Consider the following 16,223-nt stretch of genomic DNA (forward strand, 5'->3'; position numbering starts at 1 on the left):
AAAAGGAATTAGAAAAACTCAATAGCAATGTCTCTTTCCAGAAATCAAGGCTCTGTTACTCAAGTTAATCCACTGACCTTGTTGTAAGCAGTTTCATGTAGGAACTACTTTTCTTTATTCTAAAATACACCTACCACCCATATCACCACGCAGAAGGAAAAGTGCTTATCTTGAGTAACCGGTTCATGATTTCTGGAAAGAGACATTGCTGTTGACTTTTTCAAATTTATCTTTTGGGCACTTTGAGCCCCACAAGCCAAGTGCCATCTAGTTCCATTATATTGGAGAGAAGGCCGACATCTCTATGGCAGATATCTCCAACACTCGGCAACTCCCGCCAAAACTATTTAGATTGATAAATAGCACTATAGCGAAGAGGAACCATATGTATTTTTGTGGTGAACTGTTCCTTTAAACAGTTATTTGTTTCTACTTTTGTGTTGGCTTTGTTCACGATTGATCACAGCTGAGCTCTCTCTGCTGTATATCTTTGTGCTTGTCACATTGTTTTTGAATGATTTACAATCAGTCTATTTTCTTCTTTTAACGGTCCGTCTTGTAGTGGGATCGTGATCCTTTTTGATTATGTGGTCACCAGACTTTCACGCCACTTGGAACAGAAATGCGAGCAGCTGACAACAAAAAGCAGCAATACCAAAGGTTGGTTATAAAAGCAGATTGAAAACTATGATGAGATAAAAAAGAATATAGGATATAGATATTCAACTGTTCTGAAACAATTTCCAAGAGGTTTAATATTTATTATTTTCAACATCGTGTTTACATGCTAACATTTGCTATGTAGCACTAAATATCGGCTTAAAACATATTTAGCCAAATTTTAAGTTTTCATGAATGTTTTAGTAAAACGTTTTCTATGCACAGTTTATAGTACATAGACCGTTTCCCTTATTGCACAATTATATCTATTTAATAGGACATAGAAGGCTTGACACTAATTAGTGTATCAATTGGCACATTTGTTTAGAAGGAAATATTTTATAGATATCATTAAAATACTACAATTTATTATCCACTTTGCAACAACCTATGTCACCCTCTTCTTACTTTAGTATTCAAATAAAAACATAATTGCAGCTATAAAGATGACTTTCAGTGCTAAAAAGAAGAAAGGATCATCAATCAGCCAGGCTGAACAATAACAGTAGTTCAGTTGTGATTTTCCTTGTCTCACCCTCTTTATAGATGAACATAAATTAAATGAGTCGTGCTTTCCATTTGATAAAAATATAAATAGATTGCCACTAATGTGTTTCAAATTTCAAATGCCCTGAAAGTGATAATGTTTGACGACAATCTGTTGTGCTCATGCAGAAAAAAGTGTGCAATTTAATTTTATGGCAGCAGCACATTTCTGTTACATAAGATCTGAACTCTGCATCTGCTGCAAATCCTTCCAAAATGCCCCACAGTGTCTTACATGATAGGACTCAGTTGTAAGTGGTCATTAACATTTCATTACTTGTCATGTCTTTCATCTCTTATGGCGACAGTGCTGTGGAGCTATTACATAAGAGCCATCTACTCTTGTCTCATTTGATTGGCAAATTCAGGAACATGTCTGAAAGCTAAAGTTAAAGTTTAGGGCAAAGTACTGTAGGTGCTGGAAATCACTCCCCATCTCCTCATCAGCAATCAGCTGCCTTTGTGGCATCTGTCAGAGGGGAAGAGGCCCTTAATTTAATTTTAGCCATAAGCAGCATGAATGTATTTCCTGCTTAGCAAATGGCTGCCATCTTGTCTCCAAGTAGACGAGTCTAAAGGGGGATTTAAGTCAAAGGACGTCCTCCTGAGACATCTCTGAGCTGTCATTCTCTTACATAGCTCTGGGCTGAAGAGCTTCAGCAGTATATGGGCTTACTCACTGGAGAGACAACACTGCGGGACTCCATGACACTGCTCTGCACACACTATGTGTGTTGCATAAATTTAACTCACGTAGCTTTTAATGCCACATATCCCTGCCAGTCGAGCGACTTCAAATCGTCAGTCTGTTAGATTTGTATCACAACTGTCCATCAAGACTGTATAATGGGGTTCCTCGACACAACCACACACATACACACATACAGAGCCACATACAGGCTACTCTCAGTGGAAACCCGTCTCCCGCCACTGAGAATAATTGTATTGTTTAATGCATCCAACAGCGTCAAGCACACAGGGGCTTTTAGAGATATCAAACCTAGATCCACTTGTCAGGGGGCAGTGAAACAACTGAGCCTTATCTTCTAAAGCATTGTAATTGAGACAAGTCTGAGGCATGGGCCTTCATTAGTTGATTGGCTGGTGGCCAGTGAGAAAGCGAGAGAGAGAGAGAGACATAAAGAATGTCTACAAAGTGGGTGTCCGACTTAACAAGCGTGTAATTTTTTCACTAGTCTTAACATAAAGCATATCCAGATCAGAACAGAATAATTAGCTCGTCACAGAGACGGCTGCCTAATAGAATAACACTGCAGCTCTCGTGCTGCCACCCTTTGCGTCAGAACGGTTGCGATGTCGTACCTCTTTACTGATGAAGGAGCTCGACAGAGTAACAATGGACCAGAAGAAAATGCCACAGCTCAGGATGACCTTTCTGTTGAAGCGGTCGCCCAGGTAACCGAAGATGGGAGCCGCCACCATGAAGCTGCAGATGAAGACTGTAGAAGGAAAGAGAAAGTGTTACTTTGGATATAGTGACAGAAAATGACTGATACTGATGCAGACATATGTTGTTCACTGTGCGGTAAAAATAACTCGAATGCCAACTGGACTGAGGCAAGTATTTCAGCTTTCAGGTCCACTTATTAATCCGAGACCTGTCCAGATTGACTGTGTGATAGCAGTCAGCCAGAGGCACACTGAAGGACTGCCAGAGGACGCCTCCATTCAACTCCAACCAATTAGGATTCCATTATACTTCACCTACACTTACTACAAGAAACCTGGCAAAAGAATATTAAATATGGATGATACAACACTGAGCAATGTCACTGAGAAAGATGATGTGGGTTGTAAAATAATCCATTTGTGAAAAGAGAGGGGAGGACTTGTACATGTAGTGCCCAGGGATGGGAAACCTCAAGATTATGGCTTTGTGCTTTGCCACAGACCTTTGCTATCGACACGTTAACTTTAAACACAGCAGGAATGTCGTCACGTTAAAGAGATTATTTTAAAAACAGGTCATACAATGTGATGTAACTTTAAAATAACGCTAGCAGTAGATCCCACTTCAAGTGAGTAATATAGAAATAAAGAAACGTTTGTTTCAATTAAAATAGACATTTAAAACTAGAATATGTTTATCAGTGTATAGGATTGCAGGAAAGTGGTCAAATACGGTAGTTCTTAATAGAGAAATATAATTATATGTTGTCAGTTTGTTGCGATTAAACAAATCAGAAAAGTGTTGGAGGAAAGAAAACATGCCAGGCGTTAATGTATCACTGCTAGAATTACAATCAAACTGACCAGATGCAAGGAGATTAATAGCAATATATCACACAGCGGCACCGGAGGACCGTGGTGGCTGTGTGCTCATAAATAATTCCTCCATCTAAATTTCTTACAACCAGACTTATGTCCCAGTGAAAGGAACACAAGAGCTTTAAAGTGTGCCCCCGTAATTGCCCCGCTGCTGACTGGACAACTAGGCCTCATTCTCAGGGCTTTCAGTCAATATTTATGAGGAGGACGAACCCAAACAGACCTGAATTTTTAATACTCTCAAACCGTGTTTAACGTCTTTGCAGAGGGGAGAGGGCAGAGATGTTGCTCTCTTGACACAGGGGAGCTAGGGGAGATAGGCTGGAGTGTTTTGACACATCATCAGCATAAACATACAGAAGAGGAAGGGAGAAGAGGAGATGAGAGAGAAAAGAGAGGAAGGCGGTGTTATATAAGACATCACAGCTGCTCAGGCCAGCCAACAGGATAAGGGACTATAATCAGATTATAGCATAACTCTAGTTTTGAACATCATTAGGGTTTGAGAAAAAAATGAAAAAGATGACCTTTTGTAACCATATTATGCGAGAAGAGTTACCCCCAAAATATATTATATAAGTGATCATGTTACATTACTTCCAAAATCTGATCAGTACATGGTTTTTATTGTATCAGCTTCAATTTCATTATGTACATCATAACTGACTGAGACTTTCTCTACCTTTGTTGTTTCCCCCTCGTTAGTGCTACTGTGTGTTCAGGGTGACTTTGATACTGATGCTGTAATGTTTTGCTATCATTCTGTTACATTAGAAACACAGAAAGAAAAGGACTTCACATTGAAACAAAAAGCAGCAAAAGCTACAACAGCACATAAAGACACATCAATACGACACTGGAATAATTTCAGATTAAGAGCTCTTCTGTGAGTATTCTTATTTTTTACAAAGATGGTGTGTTTTCAAATGGTGAAATATATATAATATATAATAAAAGGAAATATAGTGTAAAAATGTTATGTCTTAGGGTGTACATTTATATTACAATAATATATTAATAAATATAATATATAAGTAATATCTTACACAAGAAATACCCCTACCGGTAAAATCACTTATCCAGCATGACCTCGTTGTATCATTTTGAGAAAAATAAATCTAATTTCAGAAAGTGAAAATGTAATCTAAAATCTAATTTAAATCTAATTTGAATTATTATTATTAATGGATGAATCAATTACAGTGAGAGCTTTCACAAGTGCTGGGAATACTTTATCTGCTCTTTACACATAATGAGTCTCTCCCACCTCAGTATGTTTTCATCCTCTACCTCTCTGTCTCACTACTCTGCCTTTTCCTCCTTCTCGCTCTTTCTGCAGCCTCCATTGTGAGCATTTATGTGGCTGAGTGCTGCAGGTCTGTTGTGTAATACTAAATGACACTGATGGCTGCTCAGTGCAGGTCCGGCTCTCTGAAGAGCTTTACCAGCTCACCCTGCAGCCACAGCACTGCGGGGGAAGCCAGGCAAACACACACACACACACACACACACACACACACACACACACACACACACACACACACACACACACACTCACACACACACACACACACACACACACACACACACACACACACACACACACACACAGCAGGGTGCAGTGCAAACTGGAGATAAGATGAGGGAGAAGTCCTCTATCAGCCACCAGCAGCTGGTTCCACATGGGTTTTAGAAGCCAGGGGGCCCAGAGATCATTACTCTCACTGTTCAGCTTGCCAGAAATACATATCCTTACATCATTAACTGGCCTATTTAAAGTAATAAGCAGGACCACACATCACAATCTCTCTGTGTGTCTTATTTCATGTAATTTTGTGAATTGTTGATAAGCTAAACCTTTTTCCTACCGCTCATTATCACCTCTCAGCAGGGTCAGCACATGATAATGAAGTTAGGTCTTGGCTGTGTGCTCGCACTTATTTCTTTTTAACCTAGCTGCTTTCTGAGCAAGGAAAGGGAGCCTCATGTTTGTATTGCTTTAATATCCTGCATGATCGGAGTGTTAAGCTTCAGTAAGCAAGGAAGAAGCTAAGGAAAAAATAGATTGCAGCAACCCTTTCAAATCCTTGGTGCAGAACAAGCAAAAGTCTATAATACCATTTTAAATTGGAATCTAGTGAAAACATGCGCAAGTGTTTTGTTGACTGAACGCCCCGACAGGGCACGTGTGTCAGAGAAACATTTTGTCAAGAAGCTGCTTTGAACTGACAGAATAATGAGATGATGAATTACTGTGACAGATATTTTCTTTATTTGATACGAGGCACAGAGGAATGTTATCAGGTTGTTTATTTTAAGCAAAAATACAGATACACCCTTCCACAGAATCGTGTTGCTGCAGTTTCGCTCTCATCAAATTCTTTCTAATCAGAGTCGGCTCTGACAAGGTAGGTTGTCTAGTTCTCTTTGACCTCATTTATAGATCTTCAAGGGAATGAAACAATTGAAATAGGCCTTTGTATAGAATAACAATAAGACATATCATAAAAGTCTTGCAAACTGTCGATAAAACATGCTAATGTTAGGATTACAAGAGCAGCACACAGTATAATATGGATCCACAAAGGAGACACCTGCTTCTTTTCATTTGACAAAAATCTAAAGGAATCTTTCATGGTGTAACTTTGATGTAATTAATACAATGTTACATTGTATATTTTAGAAGATTGAGGCGTAGACATAATCTGCATTACATGAAACACATGCTGTTACTGAGACCGGATGCACACTGATACCATATAACCTTAATGGTGGTTCATCTACTCCCAGGAAATGCCCCGTCACTATAAAGACTGTCTGTAAAACGATCCCATTGTCCTCCTGACAGTCTTCTGTGAAGACTGCAAAAATGCAAATGAAGAAATCTGTCATGCTTGGAAAGAATGATTTTCTCCTCCGAGCGCAGCTCATTTAGAAGGATTAAGTATGTTTTCTTTCAAAATAAAATGAAGCTTAAAAACTTGTCCATGAGATTAAATCCTGGGGTGTCTTTTTAAAAAGTCAGACAACAACGGTGATAGCGACCGGTCTATTGCATGGTAGCCCCTCCCTTAAGCACTCTGCTTTATCGTCTATTTTACTCTAAATGTGACTCAAATGTACAAAACAAAAATCATGCTGTATGGAAGAAGATTTGAAACTAGAGATTGAGACCATGAACTCATTAAGAAAATGTTTACTGAGATAATAAATCAAGAGAGATGTAGGGTCCTTTTCTTATAGACTTCTATACAATCGGACTTCTTTTTGCAACCAGTGAAGTCGTCCCCTGCTGGCCATTAGAAAGAATGCAGGTTTAAGGCACTTCGGCATTAGCTTCACTTGTCAGGCTTGGAGGTTGTCGCTTGGTGTAACATATGTTTTGGCTTCATTAAAAAGAATGGACTCATAAAAAATAAAATGTGTTCAGTCTGTTTTAAGACATTGTAGGGCGGATAAACAAACCGTGACTAATAATAAGTCTTTACAGATGCCAGGTCACACCCAAAACTCTCAGTGCAGGCAGTGAGAACTCGATAAAGTTTAATTATTCATAACTCAATCTGTAAAGGATGCGTCTAATGTTGCGGCCTGAAACACCTTGAATGGCTCTTTTGAACAGGTAGTTGGCTAGAAGTGGAATGAATAGAAAGGTTTGGCTTACAGTAAACAGCTCGTGAATATACAACAGGCATGACATTCCTAATGTGATCACCATTGTCTCTGTACTTATTCTTGTTTATGCAGTGGAACACCATTGTGTAATTGCCAAAGATGTAAATCTCTCATAAATAAATTGCACATGTAACAAATATGCAGCAGGAAAGCTCTAATAGGGAGGAGTTGATGTCTGGAGGAGACTGTGTTTACACTGCAGGTCAAAGTGGAGGAAACATTTCCATAACCTCTTTTATAGAACAATGGTCAGCTCTGACTACTCTCTGACTGACTCAAGCTGCATTTTCAGTGCTGTAGAGTCAGAATTAACTTTTATTATTGAGCTCCAAATGATGTCATACACCTCTGTTTGCATCTAAAATATATAAAATCTGGCCGATTATGATTATGATGATTTTCTTTATGAATAAGGAGAACAGAACATGAATGTCGTGATAATATAAATGTTGAATATTTAGATATTGTAAATGAACCTTTTGAAATGTCACCCCTCTGGTGATTTATTTTTATTGTATTTTGAATGAATGAATGTATACTTTTTGTAATTAATATTATTTTACAATTCATGTAATGGGAGTTCCATCATTTATTTATTTTATCATCTTAATATTGTTTGGTCATTAATGTGTGTGTGTGTATATGTTTATATTATTATATATACTGGATATCTGTAAGTATACACACACATTGTTTATTTATTTTTTAATTAAAATGTGAAAAAACTCAATTAACATTGTTAAAAAAAACTAATAAATGTACTCATAATGGGATTGTTGCCAAGTCAGGATCTATTCCTGAAGAAAATACTTTTAACTCTATTATATTATTAATAGTTACAGTTTTAAATGTTGGCGTGTGATTATGAGAGCTATCAGTGACAGAGACATCTGCTCAAGTGACTCAACTGTAGACTGTAAAACAACCTAAACAAGCCCTACAGTATCAGCTCTGACTGACATGGTGCCTTTGTCATTAGGCTCATGTAACATATTACCAGCAATTAGCTGACCAAACACAGATCCTTTCTTTAAAAACCAATGTTTATTTCACAAGTTCCTCCTCATAGGCTGTGGGTAATTGTCAATTCTACACCAGATTCACAAGTTAAGAAAACAAGTTGTGCGGTTAATTAATGGCAAGGACATTTATGACTAAATTATTATGTATACTCATACTCATTATGTATACTCAAAGCCATGCGGTGAATAAGAAGGCCATTCCCGGTAACCTTACTGAGTTGTTTGAATAATTAAGGTCATTTATTAATGTCGCCTCATCTGACTGCAGGGACCCCTTTCAGGCCAGTCTAGGAGAAGTGAGTTTGTATTTGTAGTGTACTCCATAGAGAAGATAAATGAATCATTATTCCTTCTTAACTATTTCATTCTCTTTGTAGCCAGAGGTAAAATAGAAGAACTCAAAGTCTCTTGAACTCTCAGTGTACTTCTGACAGAATAGTTAAAAGCAGTCGCAATGACTCAAAATTTCCCACAATGAATTCTAATTCTGGTTTTATATCTGCTTCAGGTAGGAGTGCCAAACCGGTTCTGACGTTCTATGCATTCCAAAAAAGATGCTGTGCCTATTTGTCACAGTCTCACAGCGAGCAAATTATATCAATTAGCATAGTCTAAGCACATTCCATGGGAGGACAATGGATGTGCGAGAAGTCTAAAAGCAGACATGACATGAGACCTGTGGTCAGGTATGTAAGTGTGACAGTACTGTGTTCTCAGACACAGGTGAATCACGCTGTATGTGTCCTCTGGCTACCTCTTGGATAAGCACTTATAAACAGTATGGACAATGTCAGAGAGTCCGGACTTATTCATTTATCACCCTTTATTATCATCGCCATCATCATTTATTATCTTTTATCATTAGTGGCACCTTATGAACACTTAAAACCCCTAAAACATATGTCTCATTGGGAATGAATGCTGTAAAAGTGAATGTAACCGTACCTTTACCTTTACCTTCAGTTAGGTAGTTTTGTTATTGGATTTGTTTTATCATATTGTTTTTATGAGACATTTCATCATTGTGCATTTAGGCTTTTTTTTCAAGTTAAAATACATTTAAAATACGAGTGTAGGGAGATGGGCAGAGAGCCATACAAAAAAAACTATTACACTGATAGATAGTGAAAAGGCAACCAGATGGACCAGAGAAACAAAAAATCTACAAGGCCTGACATCTGCCAACACGATATTATCATATTTGTGACATATGATAAGATGATTCTATTTTTAAATAGCACGGTTATCGTCAATACGAGCAGGCCTGTATCGCGACATCCCAACATCGAACTCAGCTCAAACTGAATACAATTTATCAAGCTGCACCTCCACGGGCAGATCCTTCTAAACACACACAGACACACACACACACACACACACACACACACACACACACAAACACACACAAACACACACACAGGAACACCGGACGTCTAGCTCTCGCTTTGATTGGCCAGCAGAACAATACCTGCTGGGATGACGCCTATGATTACATGGAAGATCAGGAGGAGATGCAGGGTGTATGTGTGTGTGTGCGTGTGCGTGTGCGTGTGTGTGTGTGTGTGCGTGCGTGCGTGCGTGTGTGTGTGTGTGTGTGTGTGATTGATATTCTCTGAGTCTGTATGGATGCATTTCCCTATGAAACACTAGTTTCCCCTGAAGAGAGCACCTGTGAGGCCTTGTTTCCGGCCGTGCGATACCAACTGCTCTGCAGACCATTTGATCCTTTTTCATTTTTAATTTGAACAAAAAGGCAGTGAGTATAGAGGATGAGTATATGGAAATTATTTCATTTCTCTTGAAGGTGTCTGAGAATGATTTTGTTTGAAAAGTGGAAATTAAAGCCATCTTAATCCCCTCACAACGCACACAGAAAGTATTCTGCCGCTCCCCTTATACTCCTACCTCTGAGATTCAAGTGCTGCTGGTTGAATACAATGTCAGTTTTTTAAAATTGAATTGAAGTGTCACAGAGCTTCTTTATGCTGCAGTGGCAAATTGGAAAATTCATGTTTTCAGGGACACATTTTGAAAAAGAAATTTCTTGAAAAGGAAAATATATAACCACATGAAGTTAAACAGAAGAACAATAGCAACACTATTTGTTACGTACAAGGATGCAAAACAATAATGTATACGAATAAATGCGCCTCTTTTATGCTCTTTCCCTCCTTAAAGTCAGATCTCAACTATTTGGAATCTCTGAAAATTCCTGCTTTCCTGTCATTTCCAACATGGGTATTTCCCATCATACAGTAGCTGAAGGCTCTGTCATCCATGCAGCTGTGAATCCTGACAGTCAGGATAGACTGTCTTACCAAGGGACAGCAGTTGAAGGAATTCAAATGTCCTTCAGCTGCCACAGACAGAATTAGAGGAACAGGAGAAGCACATCCTATCTGCAGGTCTGGACATGTTTGTGGGCTAGGCGTTGTCATTGGGTGCCCTTTACAGCACATAGAGTGTCACTGTGACCTGTTCACTGTGGACGAGGTGTGTGTCTAGATGTCATGGTTCAGCACGCAAACACGCCGCTTCCATAAATACAACTTTCCTCTTCAGTGTCTTTTGTGCCCTGTCCTTTTCATCATTACAAGGTTATCTGCTTGCTGCAACCGGAGGCGTTACTATGGATGAGTAATGTCTGTTAGTCAGTGAAAACAGTTTTGTAACTCTGTCCTTGCTCTTGTATTGGCTCGGTCCAAGAAGGTCTGCAGTAATGTTATCTCTATATCACATAGATTAAATAATACATTTTACAACACTTTGTATGAATGCATTGCTTTGTATTACTTAACAACAAAAGAGCCAATCGTACAAATAACTTCTTCAAATAGCTCGAAACTTGCAAACTATTTAGAACCATTTAGTCCAAATGAATGTGAGATTTTGATGCCTGTGATACAATATCACCAAACAATATCAGGCCGAACTCTATATGGTTATTGTCCAAGCCTGACACCAGCCCGAGCCGCGGCAGCAGTTTAGACCCGAGCCCGATTAAAAACCAGAATTTCTGATGTTTTTAATGATTCAAGCCAGTAGGAATATTCTTTTTGAGTTGGCAAAGAACCAAAGCTCTATGGTACAGTACATTTGTCATTTAAATATAACGTGAGATCCACACCTATCATTACCCTTAAGGTTACCATTTCAAGGCACTGGCAATGATGTAGAAACACAACAGGTAACCCAACCCTCACACCACTGTCAGGATCTCATCACACACAGAATGTTAAGCATTTGAACCGTATGTAACCTTTCTCAGTATAATTCCATTCTGCAGCAGACAACAGAGACGCAGAGATGCAGTTATCACCAATCAAAAGACAGCAAATGAATTAATCTGTCCACGGTATTAAACTGTCACTACTGTGTGTCTGGCATGAGCTGCTGGCTGACACATCTTTGACAACACCACCCACTAAATCTGTAGCAACAATTCTGTGTAGCTTTTTCTTAACAGGGGGAACCTTTCATAATAAAAGCACGTCAGTTCTAATTCTAAACCATGCAGGTGTCCTGATTCAAACTGGTTATGTACATTTTTGTACACATGGAAAAGTAGCTGACGTTTTCCACTGGGACACTGAATGTCTGTTTTCTTTGTTTCTAGGAAGGCAGAGAGTGTGTATCAGTTCAATAATTAAACAAACTCCCTAAATGGAAAATTATTATTAGAGTGCAATATATTAAGTAAATGAGCAGCTCTCTCTCTGCAAGATTAGTGAGTGTTCTATTTTGGAGTAATCATGTTCAGTATGATATTACATTTTACAACTTATTACTATGCAAATGTGCAATATATATATATAGTAATACAGACGTTGGCATGGTAAGTTTACTGCTGTGGACAGTCATATGTTTGTTTAAGAGAATGCAGCCTGGTGGGTTGCACTGTCTCTGGTGTATTCTATTTCACACAGCACTAAATCTAATGCTGTTTACTGGAGTTCTGGGTCTCATAAAAGGCTTCTGTGTATCCATATGGAGCAGAGTAATTTACTCTTCTCCCTGCCTGCTCACTATGATATTTAGATGGGATAGGAATGAGAGAAAATCCATATGCATTACTACAAAGGTTGGGACAAGACATATTTTTTTTAACTTGATGTTGCTACTGACTAAAGTAGTCTGCAAAGAGAAGACATACACTACAACAGGGAGTGGAATAAGGAGAGTGATATCTTCCTTTCGGTCATCACCATCTAATCAACGGTGACCAGTGCACTGTGGCAACAGTGTGTTGTGTTTATCAGGTGTGCAGTACCAGTGGGAGTGGCACCTTTGTTTCTTTTTCCTCTAATGATTAATGTGACTGCCTGTGGAGGGTGTGACACATAACTTGGTTTGAGTAGGACACCAGAGCTGACCAACACGTCTTAACTAAGACATTCTAATACATCACATCTCTGCCTGCTGGTTTTCCCTTCATGTGGCGCCCTGAACATTTCTGCATTCCTCAAATTTCTGATCACCGCTAATTCTCTCTGTTCAGACTTCACCGGTGTTGGATTACCAATGCTGTTTGATAAATGCCACATGCAGCCTGGGAAATACCCGTGCAGCACTCTCTCGCCTGTTTCTGTCAAACTCAGCAGCTAATTCCTGCAGAAGCTGCCATCAAGCGTTACCTAATGCAAACTTAAACCCCTTTTCTTTTATTGAATCTACTCTGAGACCTGATAGCTTGCCTCCACAGCTGCAGCAGAGCTACTACCTGCTCAGTGTGAGAGCTGCAGCTGGGGAGAATTACACGCTGCTACAAATACCAGGCCGGCTGTCAAGAGTGTATCCTCTTTTGCACATTACTAGTGCATATTATAAGCAAACACATATGGTGAGATTAAAGAAACGTGCTTGCTTCTGAACTAAAAACAAAGAAACAGTAGCACAGTAGCAAGATGCGCAGTCAGTTTAATTTCCAGCCTGCGATCCAAGCAGCAGCATTAATAAAAACATGTAGTTATGTTTTCCCAGGGATACTTTCCTGTGGGTGGTGACATGGCACTGAGCTGAGATCCAGCAGAGAACTTGAGCGCGGGGTGAGGAGTTTTTCTTTCCTGCCATTTTCCTAAAGTAACTACAGGAGCAGCCAGCTTAATGACAAGCTCTGGCTGAAATGACAGAGGACCCTGCTTGTCTGTGTTTGTGTTCCTGTATGCTACCCTTGTTATTGGGACTAGTGGGATATGAAAACTAGGGCTGACAGACACACACACAGGCACAAATTACTTACACATACACACACTTTTTAATGAAGAATGAAAACAGAGCAAATGAGCAAGCAGCAGCCCAATTTTCAACCCTGACATGCTAGGGTATGTATGAATTGTGCACATGTGTTTGACGAGGAGGGGCATGGAGTCTCTGTGTGTGTGTGTGTGTGTGTGTGTGTGTGTGTGTGTGTGTGTGTGTGTGTGTGTGTGTGTGTGTGTGTGTGTGTGTGTGTGTGTGTGTGTGTTTCTAATTGATCTGTTGATGCCAGAAAGACTGGAGAAGCCTCCCGTGGCGTCAGGCAATCGATCAGAGTTCAGCCTTGTTTTCTAAGAAGCAGGAAAAAATATCACCCAAAACCTTGTTGCCAGAAATGCTTGATCTCTCCCATATCGACTAAAAAAGACAATGAAATAAGAGGCCTATTTTCAAATCTGTGACTAAACCACAACATCCCCCAACTCTCCAGTGTTTGTGCAGTTATTGCAGTGCTTAAAAATAAAGGGCGATTAGAGATCTGATGGGATATTTACACGAAGAGGGGTTGAGAGCATGCTCGTTTAATTGGCTTTAAAATCCTGATTTGATTGGCAGTCACTCACAGGCAGTGCTGTTGGTTCGTTGAGAGGAAGTGAGGGGGGAAGGAGATGGGGAGCAGGGTGCCAATCATCGCCCAACAGCTGCCCCCCTCCGAGACATGGCCTATAAAAACAGTCCGAGATGGAGACACACATACACCCACGCTCGCGCCGTGAAGTCGACGCAACATCAGGTCAGCGTTCTATTCTCGTCTCAGCAGGAGAGGAGTCGCTAAACACCATCGCAATGCTATTATTTGGGTTTGGGAATCAATAGTGGATTTCCCTTCATCCCTTCGTCTCCTCTAACTCTTATAAGGTGCCAGTGGGAGTGACAACGAGGCCACAACAGCTGCCAAACTGCTGATAGAGAGAGAGAGAGAGAGAGGAGGTACCAAGGGATACCAACGAGGGCAAGAGACAAAATAGGAGCAGCTGTGATCGGCCAAAACAGCTGATTAAGCACTGATAGCACAACTTCCCACTGTGTAAGAGGGAATCAGAGAGGCCTCTATCCAACAGTAGAACATTGTGATTGACACTGACCATAAACATATACAATCTGGCCAGGCATTTCACAGTCATTTTGTTATCGACTTATTGTACGATATATGGACACCACCGCTATCATTTATGCTGACCCTGATTTTACCCATTGTGTTTACATGTGTGTTTGTTTACATAAGTGTCACCAACATTTGAGCCAACACGATGCCAGGATTAACATCAGGATTTCCCCACCATTGTAAGATTTGGGCATTCCGCATTTTTGTGAACATAGCCCGAGAGTCCATTTTATTTATTGTTTTGGTTGTGTGTTTTTATTGTATGTTTTATTTATTTTTTCACATTCCTATTGTGTCTGAATATCCTTAATAATTAAAAGTTCATTGCCCCTTGAAATGGTTTACTGCATTATTATGCTATTATTTTATCATTATATCAGTGGCATAAAATGGTTTGACAATAATATCGCAATCATTTCCGGGACAATACATCGTCCAACAATATGAGTTATCATGACAGGCCTACAACTGGCCACGCCTCTGAACCAGTAAATGCTTCCAGATAGCCACAGCTACAGCTTTGGAAAGAAAAATCTGACTGCCACTAAGTACAATGCTGACTTCTGTCGGTTTAGGTCTTTTTATTTAAGTCTGATGTGTTAGAGGAGCTCAAGCCAGAAGTCTTACGCAGCACCTGTGGTCTCATTCCATACAGCTCACACACTGGCTGAATGGCAGACTGACACCATGTTAAGGCTGTGGCTATGTCAGTTGGTGTGTGTGTGTGTGTGTGTGTGTGTGTGTGTGTGTGTGTGTGTGTGTGTGTGTGTGTGTGTGTGTGTGTGTGTGTGCTGGTGTCGTGTTTCAGACAAGGTGGGCAGCCACACACAGAACAGGCCATAGACAGTCTGAGAGCTGTTTTGAGCGCCGGCTCCTTATTAAGCCACCGCTCCACTGTACATCCAGCCTGACTGACCCCAATAACTCTGCTTCCATGTTAAACCAGCGGCGGATAATTACTATGCCAGCTTCCATCGTAAGGAATAATTCAACCCATTAGGTCTTTTTTTCTGTTTTGCCTCAAAGCACTTGAATGCAATAACCTAAGAGGAGGAGAAAGTTTTCTCTCAGATTTCTCCGACTGTTTAACGAAAGTGCCCTAAACCCCTAAACCAAAGGTAACACCATCCAGGTGAACCCCCTCTCCTCTTCTTCTCTTCCATTAACCTTTCGTGCCCTCCGTACCCTCGGGACTGGGCCTGTTCACAGCTGCGTGTGAGAGTCACTCACTTAGCCGCGGCCCTCGGGCCATTAGCAAGGAGGCCTGTCATCTCCAGCGGGAGAGCTGAGCTCAGGCTCTCCTGGTGCTCTGACAGGTTTGCTGAGCTCAGGTGAGACCATCTCTGCATGCTGATGGACGGGCTCAAACAGCTCAAACTACCTTTACCACTAACCTGACTGACAGTTAAGAACACCTTCATCCTTTTACCCACAGAGCTGAGACCTCACCTCCTTGGGCAATAATGACAAACATGCACACACACATGCACAATAGAAATGAGCACATACCTCATGTCAATTCGTGTTGTGTAAGCTGCTTTTGAAAGGGTCGATGTTACCAAATAACAGAGATAGCTGGTACTGCGGAGGCTGACCTCACCACAGGGTATTTTCCATGTGTTGTTCTTTAGCAAGAAAACACCAGTTTACACCCACGACACTGCAAAAAG

The 16,223-nt window shown here is 40.2% G+C and overlaps 1 protein-coding gene across 2 annotated transcripts in view; it reads right to left on the reverse strand.

Moving 5' to 3' along the window:
- The window catches only part of spns2 (SPNS lysolipid transporter 2, sphingosine-1-phosphate), a 67,960-nt gene that overhangs the window by 28,442 nt on the left and 23,295 nt on the right, over positions 1–16,223 (reverse strand). For both annotated transcript variants that reach the window (XM_029447496.1, XM_029447497.1), the window contains exon 3: positions 2,530–2,666. In XM_029447496.1, the coding sequence (XP_029303356.1) occupies positions 2,530–2,666 (137 nt within the window). The remainder of the gene's footprint in view (positions 1–2,529; positions 2,667–16,223) is intronic.

Source organism: Cottoperca gobio, chromosome 14 (assembly GCF_900634415.1).
Source record: "Cottoperca gobio chromosome 14, fCotGob3.1, whole genome shotgun sequence".
NCBI classification, from domain to species: domain Eukaryota; kingdom Metazoa; phylum Chordata; class Actinopteri; order Perciformes; family Bovichtidae; genus Cottoperca; species Cottoperca gobio.